General features: G+C 36.1%; 1 protein-coding gene across 6 annotated transcripts in view; it reads left to right on the forward strand.

Moving 5' to 3' along the window:
• MAGI2 (membrane associated guanylate kinase, WW and PDZ domain containing 2) overlaps positions 1–25,391 on the forward strand; it is a 1,522,816-nt gene that overhangs the window by 1,010,510 nt on the left and 486,915 nt on the right. For all 6 annotated transcript variants that reach the window (XM_053609528.1, XM_053609530.1, XM_053609531.1 and 3 more), the window contains one exon: positions 2,944–3,023. In XM_053609528.1, coding sequence (XP_053465503.1) covers positions 2,944–3,023 — 80 coding nt within the window. The remainder of the gene's footprint in view (positions 1–2,943; positions 3,024–25,391) is intronic.

Genomic DNA, 25,391 nt, shown 5'->3' on the forward strand with positions numbered 1-25,391 from the left:
ACACGTATACACGTTTACACTTTGAGGCTTGTCTATAAAGAGAATTTTTTTTTTTTTTCTGAGACAGAATCTCACTCGGTCACCCTGGGTAGAATGCCATGGCCTCATAGCTCATAGAAACCTCAAACTCTTGGGCTCAAGAGTTCCTCTTGCCTCAGCCTCCTTAGTAGCTGGGACTATAGGAGCCTGCCACAATACCTGGCTATTTGTAGTAGAGAGGGGGTCTCACTCTTGCTCATACTGGTCTCGGACTCCTGAGCTCAAGCAATCCACCTGCCTGAGCCTCCCAGAGTGCTAGGATTACAGGCATGAGCCACCGTGCCCAGCCTATAAAAAGCATTTTTAAATTGACTTTTTTTTACCTTGAAAACAGTAAATCCTGAACTCAGTGTCCCTCTTACCCTCATGTTCAGCATAGTTAGAACCTGAGGTCCAAGACGTGGCTCAGGAGAAGATCTGGCAAGGGACTTGTGTCAGGTGATGGAAGGAAGTGAGAGGATGGGTATGGTGTTTATCTCCACACGTTGGTCTACCCTGAGGCTGCGTACCCACAGTGACAACCCTGAGGCTGCGTACCCACAGTGACACTGATCTACCCTGAGGCTGCAGTACCCACGGTGACACTGATGTGCAGTATGGCTTAGTGCCTGCTCTTACGGCTTCCTCTTCTGAGATGCCCACAGGACCCTCATCTTGGCTGTCCATCAGCCAGTCTGTCTATGATCTAAGATCTCTTGGATCAGCAAATACATCTTATTGGAACCCTAATGGCTCCTAAACCAATGCCTTTATGGCTGCATTTCCCCTAGCGGAACATGGTGCCTGTGTTAACAAATCAAGCCAAATTAAGCAGGTCAAAGGTCCAGATGTGCCCATTCCGGAAGAAGGCATTTCTGACTTTCTGTGTTTGGTTCCGCACTTGCTGGTTGTCATGCCCAAGGGTGTTCTTTGCCCCTGAGCTCAGCTCCTTTCCTGGTTATGGTATTCCACAATCTATCCATGGGCTTCAAATCTTCAGAGAAAAAAGACTATATAGTATTTACATCATACAAACAATGGCCAGAACCAGATGAAAAGTGTCTGCAATACTTTATATCCTTCTAAAACTTGATAATGAAGCATGGTCAGACTTTACAAAGGTCAAATTGGGGGGAAATAGAAATTGTCATGCTCTCTTGATGATTTATCATTTGATCAAATTCATAGTCTTTATCCGATCAAATTATTACAGCCTTGTTCAGAGGCATATATGGTTGAAGAGTTGTAAATGTGAAGAAGATAATGAAGAGTACTCTCTCATTACCTCCCAAGAAAGTCGAAATAACAGGGGATCTTCTTCAGGGACAGAAACTTCATGACCCAAGGCTCTTAATGTCACAGTTCTAAAATCAAAGATGACTCCACAGGTAGGCAGATGTGATGATCATCCAGAAACACCATCTGAAGAACGCTCTCACAGCTTGAAACAGCTTTCTACCACTCATCTTAACTCCTGCCCCCACTTCCTGACTTGAAATCCCCCTTATTATCAGTGTAACCCGGCTTATTGTACCCTCAATGAATCCCTAACAATGAAAAAAAAAAAAGAAAAGAAATCCCCCTTATTAGGAGGAAACCTAGTCTCTACCAGTCCCTATCGCCTGGGTGAATTCCCTGACCTTCCTTTTATGTGCAGATTGGTTTATCAACTTATCTAGCTAACATTTGTGGCTCTGATATGATAAACTTTCTTTGAAGAAAGAGAATATTTGTGAAATTGATGTCATCATTATCATTTTGACCCCCTTGCAATTGTGCTCAAGTGTTCCTATTATCTGACCCTAATTTCTATTTCCAGTCTGTTTTCTATCTTCCCTTTCATGTTCCATTCATTGGCCTTCTAACTATTCCCTGTATAAACCTCACACTTTCCCACACCTGCGACTTTGCTCGTTCTTTTCCCAAAGCCCTCACAAATGTCACATTCTTGTTAATTTGGCCATTGCTAGATGAGATCCCCCGAGACAGCTGCACACAATAAATATTTTAGCTCCAATGGCCAGTTATGAGCCATCGAGTGGTTCTTGAATTACAATGTGCATGAGAATTACTTGGAGTGCTTGCTAAGGATGGAGATTTTGTAGCCCCACCTCAAAGATTCTGATTTGGTAGTCCCCTAAGGATCTAGAATATGCATTGTTAATAAATCCAGCTCAGGTGATTCCAGGACCACTTTAACTCTGTTCTAAAAACATCTTCCCTTTGCTTTTTAAATTTCTGGCAAAAGACATATAAACAAAACACTTTTTTCAAAACAAACATTTCATGTTTTATTTTTGCGAATTTCATTCCAGAAACATTAGAATGTAGACATTTTTTTCCCCTCCCTTCCTAACTGCATTGAAAGTATTTAGAGGGAAGGTAGCCTAATGTGAGTTAATAAAATGGCTATTAATTACTTTTTTGAGGAAATGTAAGAATCCCCAGAACATGCTGTAATTTGCATCGCTTCTGTATTGCTCCTGCCAGCTCTGTAGTTAAAGAGTAACAAAACAACTGTTTATGGAAAGGACAGGTTGAGGATGAAAATAATTCTTTTAAAAACTCAGGAAACATTATCAGAGCCTGTAGACTGTGCTTTTCCAACTGGAGAATCCTGTATTTGTAATAAATTCCTTTTGCTCTGGATGAGTTCTGCATTTTCAATGAGGTTAACTTGGCAACATTCTAGTTGATTTTAATAAAAATAGCTGCTTTGAGGACAGGGAGCTGAGGTTGCCAAATTTACAGCTGCCTTCACAATTACTGTTACACCACCTCCAGGGCTACTCAGAACCAGTAAGCAAATTAAGTGTATCGATTGCAATTTTGTTGGACTAACCCCGCTTTTTTTTTTTTTTCTTAAGGAATAAACTTGATTCCTTTTAGTATGTGTCTGTTCAGAGTGATCTCTTTTCTTTTCAGCCATAACACAAAGACAACATCATGGCTGGATCCTCGACTTGCGAAAAAGGCTAAACCTCCAGAAGAGTGCAAAGAAAATGGTAGGTTATTAAGTTTTTATGGTGTCTCAGCAATGCGCTTTGAGAATGTTTGTGTTTCTGAAAGGAGAGTCTCACCTAAAGAAGCAGCAATGTAGTTGAAACAGTTTTAGAGCCGGAATGTTTAATGCTCAGATAGGAGAGGATTAACTCGGCATTTCAGCAGGGCCATGTGGCTTTGCTTTTTCTCTCTGAGGAGAATGTGCTGAATATCACAGCTCTCTCATCTCTGTGGGTTCCCTGTGACTCCTGGCCTGACTTTCCACCACCTACTAAAGACTTTTTGTTCACAATATGTCTCTCTGAGGGCTCTGATCTTTTAATTAGAACCAGATATGATGCATAAAAGAAACAGAATTGTGGAACTATAATATTTGTTTTGTGTTCAAAAGCATTAGCCAGTTATCCAGGAATCGGTATTATAAAGATAGATGGATATTATATGCTGTCCTTTATTCAAACATTTCAATAAAATAACTAATTACAGGAATGTCTTAGATTAACTATAGTATTTTCTGGTTTTTAACATAATGATATTGACTTGTTTAAAAATACTGTTTTTATGTATGGGGAAAATTTTTTTAATTAGGACTAGATAAATGTAAGCTTTATTTTTAAATCAGTTAATGACATAGGTGAAATATGTTATTAGTGATGTTTATAATTTTTAAAAACACTGAGTTTAATTTTAAATGAGCCCTTGTAATTTAGCTAAAATGATCCCTGGTACACTGCTCTGACGACTTATCATTTGACCATGTGATCAAGTTATTAGAGCTCTGTTCAGAGGCACCTGTCGCTGAGGAGCTCTGAAAAGTGAAGAAAGAGACAGAGTCTATTTAAACTTTAAAAAAAGTTTTTAAAAGTCCTAATTCTGAAAGTCCTCTCATTTTAATAGTAATTTTGGCTTTCTCAGACAGTATTCAAATGAAATTGTACAACCTACGTTATATGATAACTGTTCACGCCTAGGTATACTACCAAGTTAAATTAAAAATTAGAGATTGCAATTTATATGGACATATATAAATGCACAAATATCTGAATTTCAATTGATATCCATATTTAATTTTATATTCATAGCCATATCTGCATCATTTGCATAATAACACAATGATGCATAGCATAAAATTATTATGTGACCTGGACTTTAGTGCACAATTAGGTTACATTTCATTGCCACCAATAAGACATGTTGCGAATTATAATGGTTTGAAAATTAAAATGACCTGATTGGTTGTATGTAGGAATTACAATTTACTTATGCCATAGATGTGAACCTTAGTATATCTTAATTAAAATGAATTTTTAAATTTTGCAATTATGTGATATAGTGAACTGCTCAGCTGTCTTGCTCCTTTGAGTTGTTCTTTTCATGACAAAAAGCTATTAAAGCCAGATTTTAAAATCCTGGGAGAATTACAGGCATAACATAGTGCATAATTATAATATTCTAGTGTTATCAGTTTTTCCCACATCTGTATTTTATGAGTCTTCTTTGGGTGGTAGATGCCTAAAATATGATGCCAGTGCCCCTGAACCATGTGTCATTGGAAAATGATTCCTAGAGTTCAGTTTCTAGCTCAGAATGATTTATAACTGGTCAATTACTGTTTTCATTTTTAACAAAATAAATAATTCATAGACTTTATTCTGTATATTACTGAAATGTTTTATAATGGAAGCTAACATGTAGTTAGAATTCTGTAATTCCAGACATGTGTTTTAAATTGTCTTGCCAAGAAAATTGCTTTTAAGTTCATGTTGTTACTTATGTTTTATTTTTCTTTTCTTTAAATAACAGATTAATATTACTTGCTTAAAATATTGGATGTTAATGAGTTGCTACTGAACCTGTCAGTTAAGTTAGGCTTCTTTATCTGTGTTATACTTTAGCTCAGACCAAATGAACTTAGTGGAGTAATTTTCTGAATGCTGGAATGGTAAAGGCACCAAATGATAATATCTTTTTCCAGCAAAGATTTACATTTCTTCTGCTAAGCAGATAGGACGAAAGCTAATTACCTTAATCCAATCCAGAACTGGACCAACTTGAGGGTACTGGAGGGTACAGGGGATGTAAAACAGAGGTTGGTTCAATCAATCTCTGGTTTACCCATGTTCTTAGAATGTTTGCCCCCCAAGGTTTTCAATTAATAGCCTCGTGCAAGCTGGCAAACATTTTCTGTAAAGGGAAAACAGTAAATATTTTAAACTCTGCAGATCATCCAGTCTCTTTGCAACTATTCCTCATGCAAAAATGCCTAAGTCAACCCACAAGTGTCACGGATGTGTTCTGACAAGTAAGGCTCTGCTTGTGGACACAAAAATCAAAAATCTGAGTTTCATATAACAAAATATTATTCTCCTTTCAATTCTTTCCCCAACAATTTAAAAGTGAATAAGCTTTTCTTAGCTCATAGGTGTGGGCTGAATTGATCCACAGGACAAACCCTAAGCCACTGTGTCCATGTGTGGCTTTTCTCTTGGCAGGTCTTGAATGCCAACATTTTCAATATTTTTCTTCTTAGGGTTGCAAGACTATCAAAAATCTGGGGTGCTTTTCAGTGGTTTCGCTTAGTTGTTCTTAGGTACTGCAGCTTCAGAATTTGACAAATGTCAGGAGATAATTGGCTAAATGTTTGAAATCTCTCACATCTATATTTGTCACTCCAATCCCTCAAGATTCCTCGACTCTCTGCTGGTTTCTCTAAAGCCCAGCTATGACCTTCTTTCTAGGCCAAGTCTGGGCTCTTCTGAAAGTCCAGAATCAACAAAACAAGTTGCAAATTTTTCCCTTACCTCTCCAGGGTTCTCTTCCCTTAAGAATCTTGAGGAGGAGACCTTCTAGACCTTGTGGCTTCTGCCATCTCTGATCCCTTTAAATTGCTTATTTTTCACATTTTCCAGATTTTTCTATTTTTTCATGGATTATCAGCTTCTCTTTCTATCATACGTGGAAGCAGAAATTTCAGTGATATAATTTTTAAATTGTACATTTTAGACTTTACTGGGCTGCATGTCGTAAATCGTTTTCATAATTTGTATTTTAATCACTGAAGATTATATATCACATTGTGTATCTGTGCATACTATGTATGCATGTATGTAAGGTCGTGTGGAGGTAGACGTAGGTATGGATTTGTAAGATTTGCATCTTCAGATCTGTTTACATAGATGCATAAAGTTAATTCCTTGGTCAGCTGTTACAAGAGGAAGGAAGTCAAGAGAAAGTGAGATAGGAGGAGAGATAATCCACTTAAATCATTCTTGGGTGAGAGAAAAAACTAGCAAGTGTTTTCTCAATGGTATCATAGGGATAAAAGAAACACGGATGGCTCTGTACAAATACATATTAAATACTAAAGCATTCATTTTGCCTTTTTATCTCAAGGATGATACTGCTACTAAATGTACAAACAAACTTCCTTCTCTCACAATACAGTTAAAAATACTGAAATTATTGTGTTCCTTGCATTTGCCATAACTCTGAATTTTTGGAGTCTTAGCATCAGTCAGCCTAGCAGAACAAAAATGTCTCCACCTAGTACCGGATGCTAATCTTAGTATTTAGGGGAGGGCTGTTTAGAAAGCCAGTATAATCTTTTTGAAAATATCAGAGAAATAGCAATTAACTGTTAAATAATTTGGATGCAAGATTGGTTGAACTGTATACAAAACCCCATCATGTCTGTCTCCTCAGATTCAATGGTATGGGATTTCTCCTGAGATACATCCAATCACAGACATTCCTGTGGCAACAAACCCCACAAGAATCAGAGTTAATGTAAAATCAAAAGTGAATTAAACCTACTAGCCATTCTTTTCTCAAAGTTAAGATGTTATTAAACCTAGTTAAACCACACAATTATATTGAGGAGAAGAAATTGTCTAGGATTCAGAGTCAGAGAAAACTCTGCCCCAAACCCAGATCTGTGGGCTCTTGAATAAAGTGCTTCTTTTCTAGGAACCTAGGTTTTCTTACCTGGAAAATGGGAATGATACCTATTTCATGCAGATTTAGTTTCACTTACAGGAAACACAGGGTTTGTTACACCATAAATTTTAAATAACTGCTTACCTTGTTTCCTTTCAGGTAATACTCTGAGCCAGCAATTTAGCCTGATTAGAAGACAAGGAGGAAAAAATTTCAGAATAGCTGGCCTACTGTGACAGCTTCAAATTAGTCTACTCTAGTCTAGTGTCCTGGATAGATGGAAATGAACAAATCCTTCATTTCTAATCAGGCTAGCTAATTTCACCTGATGTTAATACAATGCAGAGGTGGGAGTTCCCCTTCATCCTATTAAGCCGTCTCTAAGTTTTTATGAAGCTGTGATTACATCTGTATGAACTGGTTGACTTCATTTCTGTATTCAATATCTCTAAATTATAAGTGAGTTTTCTTATGTTAGTACAGAAAAAAAAAATCACATAATCTTCACCTACTTACCTGCATGAGAACTACCTTTCAACTGGCATTAACTAACCCTTTGAACTATTATTTAATTTATCTTTTACAAAATTGCATATAAAATGCACATGAACAAACACAGCATAATCCATGCTTTATGATATTTATTAAACCTTTTCTTCAGGAGGAGGTTACCTTTCTAAGATAGTAGAAAAACAGTTTCCATTTTTTCTTAAGTGCATTTTATATAGTTGACACACAGATTAAGAGATGCACAACTTTTGTGTTCCTACTTCAGATTCTATTTCTAGATCACACAATTCATCTCCCCTTAAACAGGGGCTTTGGCCTGTTTTCTCATTAAATTAATCTTGATAATTAGTGATCCTAATTTCTCAAGAAGATTAAGTATAACTAAACTAATTGTATTTTTAAGTATTTTTACTGATCTGATAAATCTGCTAAGATTATGTTTGTAAAGCACCTTGGAATTTTTCCACTAGGAAGAATTCATTAACAATATTAACTATTCAACTACTAAAACTTCAAAATTGTAAAAATTTGCATATATAAATTCACATTTATCGAATACAGTGTATGCTATCTGGCTGAAGGGCACACTTACAACTTAGACACAATCAATACAAGAAGAGTATGTAAAGAAAAACATGCATATCCCCTAATATTCTGAAATTTTGAATATATATATTTCTGAATATATATATTAAACATTTATATTGTAAATACTGAATGCCTATCTTCCAATATTGTGAACCACTTTGAATGTTCTTTTGTTTCTATACTGATATTTTAGAGGTTTTTGTCAAAAATTGGGAAATGTCAATTAGCTTAGTAGAAGCAATTGATTCTTTTCTAGTTGACTGATAATTCCTCCAATTAGTCACATGTTTTCTATAGCAGTGTTTTGAAGTATGCTTTATCCAATAAAATAGTATCTTCTCCAGTATTTTTGGCTCAGGGATACTCAGAAATACCAACATTTTAGGAATGCGAATCTGTTTGAGGACGAAATAGTGCATTTTATCCAAAATAAATCACGCAAGATGGAATTTCCACCACTGGGCACAGTGCCAAATTTTGAGTTGTTTGTGGCTGGCATTTGTTTTAATTGACCCTGCTATCTATAATGGATTGGTTGATGTCCAGATCACAAAAATTTATAAGTATTTTGAATATCATTCCTGTACCAATTATTTATGTATTTTGCCCTCCGACTATTATTATAGCTATGAAGTTATAGCTATGTAAGGATTATAAAATTCTGTCCTACTTTGTTTCTTAATGGCTCAAGTTACTTTTATATTTAGGAATGAGTTATATCATCCTTGCTCCTTCATATATATAGCTTTTAAAATAATATTAACATCATCAAATCTGTCTGCTCTGCACAGTAGCAGAATGATTTCAAAATGTTTTAAATACGAGTTTTTTAAAAACTTTTTTATCTTGAAAGCATTATAAATTCACAGTAAGTTGCAAAGGAACTTGGAACTAGACAGCCCTCATAAATCTCAGCAGTGTCAACTTACACAAATATAATATCAAAACCAAGAGATTGATATTGGTACAATACACAAGTCTTATTCAGACTTTGCCAGTTATACTGGTACTCGTGTGTGTGTGTGTGTGTGTGTAGTGCCAAATGATTATATCACTTGTGGAGTGTTTCAGAACAATTCCATCACCACGGGACTCCCTTATACTATATCTTCACAGTCATTCCCATGTCCTCCTCCTGACAAATCTCTAATCCTTGACCACCACTCATCTATTCTCCATTCAAATAACATTTGTATTTCAAAGGTATTATATAAATGGACTCACACACCATGGAACCTTTTGAGATTAGCTTTTCCCACTCAACATAATTCTGTTGAAATATATTCTGGTGTGTATTTCCATAGTTTTCTACTTTTTATGGCTGTGTTCTGTGCCAGTGCACTATGGCATGGGTGTACCACAGTCTGTGTAAGCATTACCCATCAAAGGACTTGCGGGTTGTATCCAGTTTTTAGCTAGTATGAATAAAGATGCTATGAACATTTGAAAATAGGTTTTTATGAGAACATAGGTTTCTTCTCTTAGCCAAGTATCTAAAAGTACAGTTTCTAGGTTTTATGGAAAGTTCATTTTAGTTTTAGAAGAAAATGCCGTACCGTACCCTTTTACATTCCCACCAGTAGTGAACAGAAGATCCAGTTTCTCTGCTTCCTTGCTAGCGTTTGCTGCTGTGCCTTTTTAAAAAATTCTAACCAGTCTGTTAGATGTGCTGTGATACTACTTTTTGGTTTTACTTTTCATTTGCCTCATGGCTGATGATATTGAACATCTTTTCCTATAATTATTTGTCATATGTGTATCCTGACAGGCAGAATGTTTGGTCATATCTTTTGCCTGGTTTGCTTTTAAATTCAGTTTTTAAAGTCCCTTTTATATATGAGTTCCTTTACCAGGTATGTTGTTTACAAACATCTTTTCCTGGTCTTCTATTTGTCTTTGCATTCCCTTGGCAGGATCTTTTACAGAGAAATTATTTCAATTTTGATGAATCCAGCTTATCATTTTTCCTTTTTTGAATCAGGTTTTTGATTTTAGAAGAACTCTTCATATAGCCTTACATCTCATAAATTTTTTTCATACTTTTTTCCTAAATATTGTATATTCTTATGGTTTACATTTAAGTTTGTGATCTGCTTTGAGTAAAATTTGTGGAAAGTATAAGGTTTGGGTTGAGGGTTGTTGTTTTGTTTTTGTTTTTGGCCCTATGGATGTGCTACTGCTACGGCCACGTTGGTTGTTGAAAAGCTTATGCTTCTTCCATTGAATGGTATGTGCACCTTTGTCAGAAACCGCTGGTTTCCATTGACCTATGTGTCTGTTCCTTTACTCATGCTACTTAACCTTGACCACTATATCTGTGTAATAAGCTTTAATGTTTGACAGAGCAATATTTCCTACTTCATTCTTTATCGAAGTTGTTTTTGCTGTTTTAGATACTTTACCTTTTCATATAAATTTTAGAATAAGCTTATCTATGACTACAAAAATCTTGCTGGGATTTTGATAAGAACTACATTCAACCTGTGTATTAATTTGAAGAGAATTGACATCTTTACTGTATTGAGTGTTTTGATCAATGAACATAAAAGTCTTTCCCATTTTTTTTTAGTTACCTAATCAGCAATTTGTAATTTCTGGCAAAATTACATTGTACATATTTTGTTTAGTGTGCACCTACGCATTTCATTTTCTTTGAACAAGGTAAATGATATTTTGTTTTTTTTTGTTTTTTTTTTATTTTTTTTTTTTATATTTTGTTTTTAATTTAACTTTCTCTAAGTTCATTTTTAGTATATACAAATCTGATTGATTTTGATGTGCTAGTTTTAGGTCCTATGACTAAAATTCACTTGTTAGTTTGGGTAGATTCCTTGTGATTTCTACATAGATAATTTCCCTGTGATATAAGCTATTTCTTATTTGAAATGTTGATACGGTCAACTACATTGATTGATTTTCTTTCTTTTTTTTTTTTTTTTATTGTTGGGGATTCATTGAGGGTACAATAAGCCAGGTTACACTGATTGCAATTGTTAGGTAAAGTCCCTCTTACAATCATGTCTTGCCCCCATAAAGTGTGACACACACCAAGGCCCCACTACATTGATTGATTTTCAAATATTAAACTAACCTTACCTAAGTCCCACTTGGACATATTATATAATTCTACATAGTTGCTGCTTTACTCAACTTGCTAATATTTTATTGTGGATTATTTCTGTGACTATGTTCATGAGAAATCTTGTTGTGTAATTTTCTTTTCTGTACCATCTTTGTCTGCTTTTGGTGTCAGGGTAATACTGGCCACATGACTTGGTAAACATTCTCTCCTTATGTGTGCTCTGGAAGAGATTGTGTTAAAATGGTGTCAGTTCTTTTTAAATGTTTGGTAAAATGCCCCAGCCTTGAGATTTTTTCCAAGAGGATTTTAATTACAAATTAAATTACTTTAATGGTTATGGGATTATTTAGGTTATGCTCCTCATCTTGTTTTTGTTTTAGTAGTCTGTGGTTTTACAGGGATTGGTCCATTTCTTCCAAGTTGTTGAATTAGAAAAAAAAAAATGGTCCTTTGCTTTCAAGTTGTTGAATTCTTTTAGTAAATTTTATGGATCTGACCTCAATTTCACTATTCTATTACTGTTCTACTCTGCCACTAAACCCACCTGACAAGATTTCTATTCCTATTATTTTATTTTTCCATTCTATAACTTATATGTAGTACTTTTTCATAACCTCTATTTCTTTTCTGAGATTTCTTTTTACTGGTTTCAAGAGAATTTATAATTGCTTGTTGAAACAATTTTAGGATTGCTGCTTTAAAATCCTCCTCAGATATTTCCAGTATTTGAGTTTTCTTGATGTCAGAGTCTGATATGAGATGTCGTTTGCCATCTAATTTGTGGTTCTCCTGGTTCTTGGTATGATGGATTATATTTTAGTTTATCCTGGAAAATTTTACACAGACTCTTTTTAAATGGACATGTAGGATAAAATCTGATTAGCAGATAGTTTCCCTGTTTTGGTTTGTTATGTAGACTTCTGGCCTATTTTGTATGCTGTGGTTGCAAATGCAATTTAGTTTTCAGAGCTCTTGCTCTTGCAATACTATTTCTGTCTGTTTATTTCTTCTGACTTGAGAGATCCTTATATATCCCCCTTGATGTCACCTGCAAGTTGCAGAAGGTGCTTCCTCAGGCCACTTGTTGTCACTAGTAGGCATATGAGTTGCTGGATCTGTGAGATGTTATCTGTGAGATGATCTGACCAGTGTTCACTCCCTGCATAGTACTGCAGAATGGGGCAGAAGATAGGTTAATCCCGGGGGCCTCACTGACATCACCACTGCAGGCACATCCAGCTGCCGCTGCTGCTGGGGGATGTGTTAGCCTTTCTGGCTTTACTGGTGCCACCACCAACAGGTAGGTCAAAGGCAAAGGAACCTACCACTGCTGTTACTTGTGGGTTGAGGATAAGGCTGCCCCCAGGTCCCTGGTGCCCTTTGGCCAGAGCGAGTAGGCTTTTCTTGCTTGTTGTTTGTCTTTGTGTTTATATATGCCTGCTGTAAATTCAAGGCTAGGGGCCTTCTTTCTGTGTGGTCTGAGGCAGGAGATAAAAGAAAGCCCTAGGAAATTGCAGTCCTAAGGTCCCCAGCCAATCTGCCTTACTCCTACCACTTTCCCGAGTCTTTTTATGAGTGTCTGTTGAATGATTTCAGGGGGCTTATTTAGTTGTATTCAGAGGAAAGGGAAAGGGAAATTGAGTTTGCACTATTTGTCTGGGAATAGTTGTCTAACTATGACTTTTACTTCTAATTGATAATAGCACTTTAAAACTTAGAGTTATTTTCATGTATGTTCTCTTTGTTGCATCTGCCAGCACTCTGTGATGGAGGTAGAGATTTTTAATTACCATTTTTAGATAACAGTGCTCTGGCCCAAAGGGTTTAAGGACCTTGTCCTTTAAGTATAAGAAGAAAATGAGACATGAATCAAAACCACCTGAGTTTGAGATGGCTCTTGGTGATGTGTAATACTACAGGGTGCTTAACTACAGTCATTAAGACCTAAGAGTATGTTAAAAGGAACAGCAAAAATATTCTTATTTAAAAAATTTGTATTTAAAATACATAAAAGGAGACTTGTTTTTTTATGCATTCTCAGTATAATCCCCAGGCCGTCCCATCAATAGACTGATCTATATAATTTATGGTTGAAGTATTATAAATGTCAAGTGGTTTATATTCTTAAACTAACAGGGTAAATTTAGTTCTCTGAAAGATATTTTACAATAACTACCAAATTATATTCTGTGTTCTTAAAATTTTTTTACAGAATGAAGCTTCTGCTGTTTTCTGTGCCTTCACAATTTTTAAAAATGTTCACTACAATTCGCATAATGTTAGAACAGTCTTTCTAGGAGCTAAATGTGAGTTTCTGTCAATCACAATGCCAGGCATGGCATTAAATGTCCCTTAGTGGTTAGGTTTGCTCAACAATGCAGAAAGCAAAACAGAAAAGGGGAACACTGATCTGAATATTACAGACAAGTTCTTTCAGAAATGGGAGAAACAGATCCAGATCATCAACTCACAGCAAGTAATTGGACATTAACTATGGCTTGTTGGGGGAGAAAAAAAAGAGGTTTAATTTCACTTGCTGCAGTGAGATGATCTGATTTTGCTCTTAGTACATGTAATTTTAAGTTTTCCTAATGTTATGCATCATAAAACAGTGCTTTCCAAAGCTGATGCTGATTTAAAAAAAAAACAAAAAAAAAAACAACCTTTTTTATACTAGTCAGGGTAAAAATGGAGCACTTACAATAGATATAATCCCATGCATGACTGTGGCCTAACCACCAAGAGGCTCAGAGTGTCTGGTAGAATACATGTTCGGTGAAGCTACTCTCACAGCTATCCTGGTGTCTACAAGGAAATATCTTCCCAAGAGCTAAGGTTTTATGTGCTCTTTGTGGGAACTCCTTTGGCTTAGAAATATTGCCTTGAGACGAAAAGAAAAAACATCATATGGTATTTTGGTACCAAAACCATGTAAGGAACCCAAATAAATTTAGAACCACTATTTCCAAGGTACTACTTCAAATCAGCAATACAAAATCAATTTGAAATTATAGTGACTGTTTCTGAAACTCTTACTACTAATTAGTAAAATTACTGAGTTTTTGACCCATAAAATTAAATCTTGACTTTTTGTATTGGTTTCTTAGTATTTGTTTTTATTGATAAATGTTTTCATCTCTCTAACATTATCTTTTCAATCTATTTTCATTTGTATACTTTTTCTTTGCCTTCACTTCTGTCTAACCTGAGCCTTTCCTTGAAGGCGGGTTTACCTGCACTCTCAGCCCAGTGGCTCAAGGCTACAAAAAAAGAAGGCTTTTCCTGCCAGTTCTTCCGTGATGTCGTAAGTGATTTTCCTCCTTATTTAATGTAATTTATCTATCTGCAAACAAAGCAAATATTTATTAGGTACCTACTTGTAGAGTTAGAGTATCATCCATGAATAATGCAAACTGATACAACCTCTGAACCCAGTTTTCAAAGAGTAATGTAGTTGAGAAGATAATATACTAAGCTGTCCACAGTAATGATCAGAGTTTAATAATTGTGTGAGAAACTATCTACCACGCAACAGGAAAATAAAAGACACTGACTGTGAACAGGATTGTTCAGAGAAAGCTTAATGAAAGAGATGAAGTTTGAGCAGATTTTCCAAAATGGGTTGAACTTAGAGTCATTCATTCTTAAATGTTCAGGTCCTGCTCAGTTGATTATTTGATGACTTCCTATTTTCTCGCCACCCTTTCTCCATGGGTTGTTGCTCTTCCCATGGCTTTACCTCCCGTCTATATCCTGGTGACTATTTTTTCTTTCGACTTCTATTAATCCTCTCTGCTTTTCTAAATGCATTCAAGTGCTATATCTATTGCTCATTACTCTGTTAGATTTTATTTGTATCATGTTATTACTGCTAGGTAATTTTTTTTTTTTACATTCCTATTTTTTATGTATTATTTTCCAGATTAATAAGAGAGAGTACAATTAGGTTATGTTGTTTGTATGTGTTAGGTAAAGTTCAAGTTGTAATTGATCCCTTCACCCAAGGGGTATGTTGTATACCCTTACATTAGGTAAGAGCCCATTAGGTAAGAGCACACCAATCCCCCTCCCTGCTTCCCTCTCCCATTTCTCTCACCTCCCCTCCCCCACTTGAATTTAATTATGTTTTTATCTCTGTGTGCATATAGTTGTTTATCTATTGGTTTCATATTAGTACTGCATACATTGTGTACTTGTTTTTCCATTCCTGTGATGCTTTACTAAGAAGAATGTTCTTCAACTCTGTCCAGGTTAATACAAAAGAAGTAAAGTCTTCATCTTTTTATGGCTGAATAGTATTCCATGGTATACATATACCACAGTTTATTAATCCATTCTTGAATTGTTGAGCACTTGGTTTGAGTCCACATCTTAGCGATTGTGAATTGAGCTGCAATGAACATTCTAGTGCAAATGTCCTTATGGTAAAATGATTTTATTTCTTCTGAGTAGCTACCTAATAATGGGATTGCAGGATCAAATGGAAGGTTTACTTTTAGCACTTTGAGGATTCTCCATACTTCACTCCCTTCTGAGTAATTTTATTTATTTATTTTTTTTTTTTTCCTGGAAACCATTCTTTTATTTTATTTTTTTATTTTTTTTTTATTTTTTTTTTTAAGTTTTATTTCTTTTATTTCTGATTAATATGAGAGTACAGTTAAGTTACAATGTTTGCATTTGTTAGGTAAAGTCCCTGTCATAGTTATGTCCTACATCCAGGAGGTGTGCCATGTACCCTCACATTGTGCCTATTCGCTGGGACACATCCATCTGCCCCTTTCTCCTCTCTCTTCCCCCTAGAGTTTTTCTTTTTTTTTTTTTTCTTTTTTTTAATTTTTTTATTAAATCATAACTGTATACAATGATATGATTATGGGGCATCATACACTCACTACATAAACCATTTGACACATTTTTATCACAGTGGTTAACATAGCCCAAATGCCCATCGATCCACGAATGGATTAATAAATTGTGGTATATGTATACCATGGAATACTATGCAGCCTTAAAGAAAGATGGAGACTTTACCTCTTTCATGTTTACATGGATGGAGCTGGAACATATTCTTCTTAGTAAAGTATCCCAAGAATGGAAGAAAAAATACCCAATGTACACAGCCCTACTATGAAACTAATTTGGGACTCTCACATGAAAGCTATAACCCAGCTACAACTTAACAATAGGGGGAAGTGGGAAAGGGGGGGTGAGTAGAGGGAGGGGAATAGGTGGGATCACACCTGTGGTGCATATTACAGGGGTATTTGCGAAACTTGGTAAATGTAGAATGTAAATGTTTTGGCACAGTAACTGAGATAACGCCTTCTGAGTAATTTTAGATAGTTCTGTCTTCCACTTCGCCCCTAACCAGGTCTACATTTATTGTATTACATTTCCTTCCAAGTTCATTATTCCTGTGTGTGGTCCTCTAATATTTAGTCAAATTCTTCTTCCTCTATGTACTCCTTCTTAAATTAAGATTACGTATGGAATATCCAATTTCCTTAAATACTAACTTTGACAGTTGATATCTTTGACATTTCACTTTAACGGTTTTGGGGGCATTTTGTTTTGTTTTGTTCTTGGTGTGAAGGTACATCCATGTTCTTTCAAATACATATTTTGGCTTGTGATTATCTTTTACATTTTTAGAGCAATTTTTGTGAAACCATAGATAGGTCAAAATTTCATGTTATTTTTGAGTATGAGATCCCTCGTGAAAACAATGCAGCACAGACAACTCAAAATATCAATGAAAGGTTTGGGAAGGATGTTGCTAATGAAGGCACAGTATGTCAATGGTTTGAGAAGGTCCTTACTGGTGAATTTAGTCTTGAAAATGAGCCGTATGGGTGGCCTGAGAACAAAGTGGATAATGATGAGTTGAAAGCTGTAACGGAAGTGAATCTATTTTAACCTATGTATGAATTAGCCACGATATCATATTCCAACAATATCAAACCATTTGACATAAATAGGCAAGGTAGAAAAGCTGCATAGATGGGTTCCGCATGAATTAAAGAAGTGTCAGAAGATAAATGGTCTCGAAGCTTGCCTTGCTGTTGTACCATAAAAGGCAAACCATTTCTATACCCTGTTGTTATGGGATGAAAAATGGATTAATTCTCACAATCACAAGAATTCGACACAATGGCTGCATAGAGATGAAGTGCCAAAACACAGACCAAAACCAAATATTCATCACAGAGAGTTCATGATGTCTGGTTTATGGTCCAGTGCTGTTATTGCCCCTACAGCTTCAGGAAATCTGGTCCATCCTTTACAGTGAATGTCTGCTGCAACTAACTAGAAAAATGATAAGGATGCTGTGATTAAGCAGCTCAGATTGACCAATATCGAGAGGCCAATCCTATCACAAGACAATGCTATCACACAAACAACACTGCTCAAACTGCAGAAGCTGGACTTGGAAACTCTCTGTCATCCACCATACTCACCAGACCTTGTACCCACTAATTACCACCTCTTCAGTGCTTTTGACCACTTCATGTAAGGAAAAAATATTTAATTCTCAACAAGTTGTGGAAAATGCATTTCACAATGTTATCACCACTTGCTCTCTAGGCTTCTTCTCTGCTGGCTAAACCAGCTACTGTTAAGATGGTAAAAGTGTGTTGACAATTAGGTACATACTTTGTACTATTTGTTCGAGATATAATAAACTAAACTTTTGATTCAAAATCAAACATTTCAGATTTAATGACCTAATAATTTATGAAATCTATTCTATTAAAAAGTCTCTTTCCCAAAGACTATTCCTTTCACTGCTCATAACATATAATGAATCTTATACAGAAATAAAAATTATTCTTTCACTTTGCTTTCCATATTCAACCTAAATTCAGGGTTCGTGTATTGATATTCAAGGTTCTGCATAATTTCTGTATCACTCCCCTTGATTTCTTCTTCTTGGGGACAATGCTACTGTTTTCTTTATTCCATTCTCAGTACTAAATGCTTTGTTACTATTTTTAAAAGTTACATGAACAGGAATCAAATAGTAACATTCTTGGATCTTCCTCCTTGGGCTAAATTTCAAAAAGATCTAAGTGCCAGTTGCTATATTGAAAGAACACCCATTGGCCCCTAACCACTGAGGGAGCTCCTGATAAAATTATCACCCTTAACAGGGATAAATAAGCACTCTAAGTCTTTTTTTTATTTTGCAACAATAAAAAATTAGCTTTCCAATAGTTTAAGTTATTTTTAACAAAAATACCAGGGTACTCTCTTTTGAATTGAGTTCCCTATGTCTGTGTGAACACATTTAAAGTTTGGCAAATGTTATAGACACTATTTTTTCTAGGAAAACTATTACATTTGTTTCTCGTCTTCATATGGGAAAATTACCATTAAATTTCTACAGGTGGAAGATTATGTCTTCATTAGAATCTGTATGTGTTGACATTCCCTTAGTTTTATTTGCCCACTTGACATTCACATTCTGCTGGGAACGTTATTTATTTTGTACAAGGAATATGGCTTTACAGAAATGGAAACGCAAGTGAGGCTTGTTTAAAATTCCTACATCTCACTCTGAATTTCGAATGTCTGCTCCCTTTTGCTCTGTCCAACAATGGGGCTGGGCACACTTCAATCACTGTTTTATTTAATTATAAACCTATTGCCCGAAGCTTTGTCATAGTAGCTCATTATGCAGCATCATTTTCAAATTACCTTTTCCATCCTGTGTGAAACTCAGTTTATGGGTTTTCTTGGTAGCATGGCTGCCAGAAAATCCCATCTTCTAAGCTGATGCACAATCATACAGATTCCTTTTTTCCATCATCTTCCCACAACTGACAACTCACCATACATCTGACCCCATAAAGTCAACAGTTGCCATTAAATAATTTGTAGGAAAAAAAGCCAAACTTATACATAAATAAATAGATATGTGTGATAATTTTGTTTTTTTCTCAAATAGGGTACAGTTCTAATTGGATTTTTCTTATAGTAATATCAGTATATGGGGTAATATGTAAGAAAACCTTTGTAAACTGTAAAGCACCAAAGCGCATGAGCTGATGTTGCTTTGGTGGGGATGCAATGGGTGTAACCTGATAAATGCCAGAGACAGTTGCCTGATGATAACAGGGACTCAGGTGGTACCAAAAAATCAAAACATTGAGTTAGAGGAGGTCGTAGCTGTTTTGGGGCTAATTCGTCATATTTGATTAAAGAAATCATTGAAGACCCGTCCTCACTCTCTCTCTCTCTTCCCTCTCTTCTTTCCTACCATTTCTGGGCACTTCCACTTGGTCTGCTTCTGACTTCAAGCCTTCTATTAGTGACTTTGTTTAAAGGGAGGAGGTGTGTTTAAGTCCCCAAAAGGAAACCACTGCGTCCATGCATCAGGGAATAATACAGTGAGTGTGTGTGTGCACTGTGTGTCTATGTGTCTGTGAACTGCTCATCATCAGGTGCAGTGGAAAACGTGCTGTGGGTTAATTAGGAAGGAGTTCTTTAAGAAGATAAATGCTTGTGTTGAGTTTTGAAGAGCTGAAGAAGTATATCACTTGGGGGAGGGGAAGAAACATGTCACACATGAGGATTGACTTGGAGGAAGGTTATGAGTAGGAGAGAATAAGTAGGTTTTCCTGAATAAGGTTGCCATCAAAGCAAATATAGTCATATAAAAGAATAAAAGTAGATGAGTATAGTGAGATAAAAGGCAGAAATGTTATAAAGTTGTAAGAGATCAGAGGCAAGTAAAAAGAACATCTGCAGATTAAATTTTTTAGCCTACATATAATGGTCTTAAGCTGTAGAAAATGTAATCCTGGTCCCTAACCAAGAAGCTTACAGGTTAGTTGAGAAATAGCTAAGTAAGAGGACCAGGTGGTAGCAATTCAAAGACCCTTGAGCAAGTTCCTATTATACGCTTTGTTATCTTGGGCCTCAGTACTATTTGTGGATATTTATTTTTCATAAAACATTTATTTTCTAAAGCATTTTTTTAGGTGTTAAATTTCATCCTAATAAGCACTCTATGAAATACTTAAAGTTCCTTTGCACATTTACGAGATCAAGGCCTGGAGAGGTATAATAATGTGCCCCAACCCATTGCTGGCAGAGCTGCGATTAGAATCCTTCCCTTGCGATTCCTCAGCTAGTGACCTTTCCCAATGCTACATGGTCACTAGGCACAGGACAGAGCTCAGAGATAAACAGCCGTCACGATTCCCTGGGATTCATAAATTCATAATGCGTGATAACTTCCTCTCTAGACGACGCAAAGCGTCAGTACCACTGCAGCTATCATAAGCAGAAACTAAGGAATGAGCAGCAACATATGTTCAGGATGATGCACTTAGAGTTATTGTACAACTTGAGAATTCACGCTTACAGGAAAGCTTGAGTACTCTCAACAGTCTACTGGGTTTATAACATCCCATTAAGTGGGATGTATTGTGGTTGACTATTTGCTAGTATCATTCAGAGCATGTTACCTGCCATTCTTAGAAATACAGTATTGTGTAAAGAATGGCAAAAAGTATCTTAAACTTATTAAATTCTTAGCTTGCTTCATGGGCAGTATGCAGTTCTGAAAATTTTTGTTCCTTCCTACTCTTTTACTCGCTTTGGGCAAATTGTAGCTTGTTAGATTTAGTAAATATCATCAGCTGCTCTTAGGTTATACAGTCTTTATATTTGTCTTGTCTTGGAGGTTGTTGCCTTCTCTTCAGAGGAGGTTTTCACTCTGTGTATGGTCCATGTATGTAAGTATGAGGTAGCAGTTTTAAGATACAAATATAGATTGAAGAAATAAAGTTAGCCATGACAGCAAATTCATTAGAGCAGCAAAAATGGCTTTGCAACATTTGAGAGGATAGAGATGACCATCATTATGCCTAGTTAATGCAATAACTCGATGCTGTCCAGATAGCTCTAAGCCATGTGACTTCTGAGAGGAAACCAAGATAGCAAGAACATTGTCTCTGTCTGGAGCCACACTGCTGGGCTTCAGATTCTGCTCCTGCCATTCATGGGCTATGTGAACTTGCTCTATAAGGAATTCCTCTTATTATCATTAAGCAAAATACTCCATTGTACTTCTAGCAGTCTTTCCTCAGACTCCAACATGGAAGATAATACAGTATAGCCTCCATCACTGGCCACCTCCTTATAGTGACCACCTCCTTAAGTTGACCTAATTTTCATAGACTGAACATGCACCACATACACATATCAGTTCAGTAGGTCTAGTTCCTTCTGTTGACCACCTCCATGTGTTATCCAGTTTGTTACAGTCCCTTGGGTGGTCAACTGACAGAAGTTCTACTGTACTTGAGAATTATCTGATTATAAATAAAACCCACATAGTTGATTTCAATGCATTCCTGTTCTCAACATCATTCCTAATTTTGTATTATTAATTTTAATATTAATAGTCACTATGTACTGAGTAATTTGTGAATATTAAAATTGTTGTATATATTATCTCATTTAATCTCCTAAATATCCTGGTAAGACATCTAATATTATTATCCCCATTACAGAGAAGGAAAACTTGTGATCAGTTCATTTTTCCAGGTAAGAAGACAGAAAATAAATCCTAAGAAAATGTAGCTCCATTAAGATCAGATTTGTCTTCACATTCCCACTCTGTTTCATATAATAGCACTGAAATAGCACAATATACTTCCTTTTATAAAAGATCAACAGATGGTATCATCCTAAATGTGGTCTTGTTAATGGAATAAAGTTCATCAACATAAAATACCTTTTTAAAATAATTTACTTCTGATGCAACACAGTAATACTCTAGCTTACTTTGGATATGAGATATTTAAAAATAAAAAATTTTTGCATTCCTACCAATGAGGTGTGTGTGGACATCTGAAGTAATTTGGGTCAGTCGCTAACATTTACTACTGCCGCTAAAAGTTTACCGCAAGTCTGGGCTTGGTGGCTCATGCCTGTAATCCTAGCACTCTGGAAGGCCTAGGGAGGCGGATTGCCCTGAGCTCAAAGGTTCCAGACTAGCCTGAGTCAGAGTGAGACCCCGTCTCTACAAAAAATAGCCAGGTGTTGAGCTGCGCCTGTGGCTCAAGGAGTAGGGCGCCAGTCCCATATGCCGGAGGTGGCAGGTTCAAACCTAGCCCCGGCCAAAAAAAAAAAAAAAATAGCCAGGTGTTATGACGGGCACCTGTAGTCCCAGCTACTTGGGGGGCTGAGGCAAGAGGATCTCTTAAGCCCAAGAGTTGGAGATAGCTGTGAGCTATGACGCCATAGCACTCTATGCCATAAAGTGAGATTCTGTCTCAATAAATAAATAAATGTTTGCCTTAAAGACATGTTAACATACATTTTATTTTATATATATATTATATATATGAGCTTGACAGTATAGCTGACTTTATTGTAAAGTATTTTATCCCTTGGAAGTGACAACTTTATGTCTTAATCACACAAATACTTACATAAAAGACCCATTGTGCTCATCCAAAAGAAGGGAATTTTCTTTCCATTTTAATGTTTGCTCCTGTAAGCATTAAAAAATTTTATTAATTCTCTCTGTCTTTCTTTATGTTCTATGGAAGTCATAGTTTTACTGACTCACCTAGATTGCTTCATGAACCCTATATTTTGTAATATCCTAAAACCTGATGATTTATATTGTTTTTTTGCCCCAAATAACGTAAAGTACTGATTACGTTGCATCAAAATTGAATTATGAAAAAAAGTGTGAATTATGTCAGCAAACTTCATTCCATGAAGAAGAGAAAATATAGGATCTTTTACATCTTTTACATCTTTATATAGTCAGCCATCCATAGTCTCCATTTCCCGGTATTTGCATTTTTAAGTTAAACACTGATGGTAAACATACTTCCCATCATTTCATGAATAGTATAAACAAAAATTCCACAGTGGCCAGATGCAAAGGGTACCAAATATAGAATATTATTTACAAAGAGAGTGAAAATGTCTCTTTTAGTTAAGTTTCCTTGGGTCAACCATTACTTTTCCGCCCGTGTCCTACCAGGCACAGTGCTAGAGACTTGGGCTACAAAGATAAAGAAATGGTTCTCAAGGTGGTTTTACAACTTGATAATGAGACAAACACGTTTGGAGCTTTTCAATGCAAATGCAAGGGATATTTTCCACAGGGGGTGTAGGAAACAGAGGAGGAAGACTGAATGTGCGCAGGAAAGACATATTGTGTGTTCACCACTTAACGTTTATCAACCATTCTTTGGTTTAAAAGCACCAGGCCAGGCACTAAGTGGACACGGAAGAACATGCAAAAATAACAAAGAGGAAGGTGAATATGGGAAGGACGAGGGGGGGAAATCCGGAGTGCTTTGGTGCAGGCTGAGATCCAGTGTCGTCAGGATTCTAAATTAGAACTGTAGAAATCATCTCCCAGAGGCAAAGTCAATAAGATGCAATTTTTCCCACAGAGGAATCAAACTAGTAGGTGCCAGGTGAGCACTGATCATTCAAGATAGAATGTCTCGGAAAAGGTAATTAGGAGAAACAAAGGCAACTATCTCTTAAAAGGTAGCTTCAAATTTGGGAGTGTGTTGTCATGTGGTAGGACCAGTCTTTTTTTTTTTTTTTTTTTTACCTAGACTGATTTAAAAAAAAGAAAGAAAATACCATCCCATTAACATAGTCTTGGGACAGCTTTTCAGTTAGGCAATTTCGTGTGCAATGATGTAGCACAGATTCTTTGATTTGTCTTGAATAACAAACAAAAAAAAAGGATAAAATGGGGCTTATTTCAGATGGTGCAACACCATTGACCTTCAGTCATTTATACGACTGCCTTCTCCCATCTAGAGTTTAGGAAGGTGTCCGAATAGAATAAATAAATAAAAATATAGTAGAACTTCTGTAAGTTGACCACCCAAGGGACTGTAATAAACGGGTCAACATACAGAGGCGTCAACATAAGGAATGAGCCCTACAGTAGTGATATGTACATGTGGTGCATGTCCAGTCTATAACAGCGAGGTCAACATCAGGAGGTGGTCGATGTAAAGAATGGTCGGTGCAGGGAAGCAGCCGACTGTGGAGGCCCTCCTAGAACAGGACGCAGTGCTTTATTTCCCACTTGGCCCATGTCTCTCCTGGTTCGAGTTCAAGGCTAATTACACACATGACTTACTTTAGCCCATGCGAGTCTTGATTTAGTTTTATATAGAAATTAATAAATGGTGTGCTTAACTTTCAGAAAGCATATATATTTGTATAAGATGATACATGGATATATATCCTAAACTGTATTTAAACTTGTCTCCTGAGAATCTAAAGTTTCTCAGAGTTTTAGGGTAAGTGTGAATTTTCTACTAGTGTGTTATTTATTTAACCTTGATTTATTTGAAACAAGAAGGTTGTTTAGACAAGAAAGAATATTGAATCACTACCCCCTAAATCTGAACATGGTTCCCAAATTCTTCTCTTAGAACTGTTGACCATCGTCCCACTCACCGATGTGTGGTTTTACTGTTATTAACCTTCTGACTTGGCATCACTGTGTCACCTCTGCGTGACTCCCACCTCAATCAGATTTATTAGCTACAGCACTTTATCCATCAAGTCTGTCACAAGAGCAATAGCCATGGTGTTAGACGAGTCCTTTGCTTTTAACCTCCCCATTGTGGTTTGGCAACCAGTATGGATATAAATTTCCACGGACTTTTTTTTCACCATGAAAAAGCAAAGTCAATAATATTAACTCATGTTACAGAAAATATGACTTAAGAGACCTATTTGATTTATTTTAGCTCTAATTTTGCAGTATGGTTGGAATGATTTTTCAGCAGCTTGAAATAGATACTATGAAATAATTTTGTAAAATGCAGATCCCTATGTACAAGCAGACTTTATATTTGATACATAAACATATAACAACTTCGACACCTAAGGCTTGTCACACCCCCTAATCTCCTACATCCAACCTATATTACACATTTTGGCTCCTTGAGAAAGGAAAGTGATGAAAAAGAGCTCTAGTATTTGCCCACTGTGTCTCAGGTTTTGCAGCAGGATCTTTCCATATATGATATTATGGAAACCTCATAAAACTAAGCATCATTTTACAGATAAGAAAATGAGTCTTCGCAAACTTAATAAACCAACCCAAACCTACACTAAGTAAAAGTACTGGAAGTCAAACCATGATCTTCAGATTTCGTATTTTTAGTTTAATTGTTTGATGAGATAATGTTTCACATGCCCCCAAATGGATAAGCAGAGAAACAGTATCTGTCCATTT

This window comes from Nycticebus coucang, chromosome 11 (assembly GCF_027406575.1).
Source record: "Nycticebus coucang isolate mNycCou1 chromosome 11, mNycCou1.pri, whole genome shotgun sequence".
NCBI classification, from domain to species: Eukaryota; Metazoa; Chordata; class Mammalia; order Primates; family Lorisidae; genus Nycticebus; species Nycticebus coucang.